Raw genomic sequence first — 2,891 nt, 5'->3', positions numbered from 1 at the left:
AACAAATTGATCGAATTTTTTTACATATTAAAGGCCCTTTTAAGGGCCGCAAAAATATCAACAAATTGATCAATTTTTTTACACATTAAAAGCCCTTTTAAGGGACGAAAAAACTTTAACAAACGGATTATATTTCCTTTTAGTATAGGTAAGCTGGGCTGAAAGTTGACGCCGTTACAGCAAACGCGATGCAGAGGTAGCTGAAAGTATATTATTAGAAGTAGAAATAGGTGCGCTGATTCCTTTCAATATTGCGTGTAAATTCTATCACAACCAACTGCCGCTATCAGATAAAGCTCCATATCGTAGCCACGTAATACCAGTATGGCCGCCAAGAGAAAATAGTTAACCCAATTTAGGAGCACGCCAATTGTAGTGGTTGATATAGCCCATCCAAGATCCCGTTGTTATAGTGCTTGTGTTGTTTGTGGTGAGAGCAAAACTAGCTACAGCTTGTTTCACTGGAAACTGCCAAAAACTTGTCGCTGCGTTCATGATCATCCGCATCGCTAAGCTCGTTAATTGGTTTAAAATGAGTGCCATTCGAAGCGTCTTTATAAAAATCTAATAATATACATATGTATATGTTTGAAAGTTTATAGATGAAAAAGAATTATATCAATTTTTACCTTTTATTGCGCACACAATTTCATAGTTAACGTGAGGTGGATAGTCTTTAAGCAAATCAAGCGCTGTGTTACCTGCACCATCGATAGCAGAGGGATTGATACCAGCTTGCAATGGAACATTGAAAAAGTGCTGCCTCCTGCAGAGCAAGTCCCGAATTCGTAATAATGTTAACGTACACTCCAGCGGCTAGTAGCGCTTCTACTACTTTTTTGTGTCCANAACGTTTCAAATAAAGAACCGATGAGATTTTGCAAATTTTATGCGTTTTTTTTAAAAAAAAAGTTATCAAGCTCTTAAAAAATCACCCGTTACATGGACTGCGACGAAAGCTTTTGACAAAAAATTAAAAGGTTAGTTGCATGCATGGCATAACNTTAACGTACACTCCAGCGGCTAGTAGCGCTTCTACTACTTTTTTGTGTCCATTACGACTAGCTAAATGCAAACATGTTAGAGTAAAGAGATGTGTTGATGGCGAAATGGTCTATGGGGTGCACTCAGCTACCGTCCAAATTGCGCTGCTAGATCTAGTGCAGTTTGAAAACTATTGTTGCGGACAGTGGGGTCCGCATCGTAGGCAAGCAAAATGGCTAAAACAGTGTTTTGGCCGTGTTGTGCGGCACAATGCAGTGGAGTTTCATTATCAATAGTCTACAAATGAAATCAGATTAACTTTTGAAGAAAATTAAGAAAGTTTTGTCTCAAACCTGCATATTTTGATTAGCTGCTTTGGGTGGTTGCAGTAATAGTTGTTTAATTATCTCATCATGACCTGCCCATGCTGCTAAATACAATGGAGTTGAGCCTCTTATGTCTGGCATGTCTGGTACAGCATTATGAGCCAATAAAAGTCGCACGTTGTTGATGTGGCCATTCAGACATGCGTGGTGTAGTGGGGTATATCCATTAACATCTTGACTGTTTATACATGGACTGCGACGAAAGCTTTTGACAAAAAATTAAAAGGTTAGTTGCATGCATGGCATAACTGTGCCATGGTTGAATGTATGTAAATACAAGCTTATTTCAATTCACTATATTGGTAACACTTGGTTGACTTTATCTTGATTTTGGAGATACTAGTAGAAATAACGGATTTCTTGCAATTAGTCAATTATTAACAATTGTTGGTTATTGTTATTTACGCCAACAAAACATTTGTTTACTTTATGCTCAAAGTCTCTACACCCACTCAATGCCACGAAATATGTATGCCCTTCATTGAATAATCGCACAGCTTGAAACCTTTATAATCGTTTGAAATTACCATTTTGGCACACAAAATCGTATTCGCCATAACTTTCGCACGTATTTCCATTTATTAAAATATAAATTTCTTTTCCCAAAAACCTTTGGTGGCCGCATTTCTTGTTATTGCTCCACATTGCTCATATCTAAAAGTAATGAAACAATTATAATTTAGTAAAGTAGTTAGTCATATTCTGCATCTAATTGACAATATAAGACGTTAAAATGTCTTTTTAAAAGCTTATTAATACAATATTGAATCTTTTATACTCACGTTTTTTGCTTTGGCGTCCATTTTGCTTGCTTTGTGAATTCTCAAACTCTGTTTACATCGGCAAGTTTGGCTTTTCATTTTTGACACTTTATGTTTTTCAAGCAACAACAAAATACATGCAGTTGTTGTATTTGCTACCATGCTTCTACCTGTTTATTGTGCCATGGGCCTACCAGTTTTACGAAAATATTATACTAGAAAATAATTACATTATCTGTTTTTAAGTGGGTAACAACAATAATAAGAGTATTAATGTGCAAAGTCAATTCATTATTCGCAATTAAAATNTGTGCCATGGTTGAATGTATGTAAATACAAGCTTATTTCAATTCACTATATTGGTAACACTTCGTTGACTTTATCTTGATTTTGAAGATACCAGTAGAAATAACGGATTTCTTGCAATTAGTCAATTATTAACAATTGTTGCTAATTGTTATCTACGCCAACAAAACATTTGTTTACTTTATGCTACTTTATGTTTACTAGTCTCTACACCCACTCAATGCCACGAAATATGTATGCCCTTCATTGAATAATCGCACAGCTTGAAACCTTTATAATCGTTTGAAATTACCATTTTGGCACACAAAATCGTATTCGCCATAACTTTCGCACGTATTTCCATTTATTAAAATATAAATTTCTTTTCCCAAAAACCTTTGGTGGCCGCATTTCTTGTTATTGCTCCACATTGCTCATATCTAAAAGTAATGAAACAATTATAATTTAGTAAAGT

The 2,891-nt window shown here is 35.3% G+C and overlaps 1 protein-coding gene across 1 annotated transcript; it reads right to left on the bottom strand.

The window, feature by feature from the left end:
- Positions 1 to 1,015: 1,015 nt before the first annotated feature.
- Positions 1,016 to 2,408, bottom strand: LOC108366297 (ankyrin repeat and SAM domain-containing protein 1A-like). Its single transcript, XM_017620637.1, has 4 exons — positions 2,153 to 2,408; positions 1,898 to 2,024; positions 1,338 to 1,575; positions 1,016 to 1,281 (listed from the first exon to the last, which is right to left on the bottom strand). Exons 2-4 carry the CDS (start codon positions 1,993 to 1,995, stop codon positions 1,132 to 1,134), a joined length of 486 nt encoding a protein of 161 aa, XP_017476126.1. The 5' UTR covers positions 1,996 to 2,024; positions 2,153 to 2,408; the 3' UTR covers positions 1,016 to 1,131.
- Positions 2,409 to 2,891: the final 483 nt, after the last annotated feature.

The sequence above is a fragment of the Rhagoletis zephyria genome, unplaced genomic scaffold, assembly GCF_001687245.7.
Source record: "Rhagoletis zephyria isolate East Lansing unplaced genomic scaffold, Rhagoletis_zephyria_1.1 Rzeph_scaffold_02217, whole genome shotgun sequence".
Lineage (NCBI taxonomy): Eukaryota > Metazoa > Arthropoda > Insecta > Diptera > Tephritidae > Rhagoletis > Rhagoletis zephyria.
This window is presented reverse-complemented; position numbering and strand designations above follow the sequence as displayed.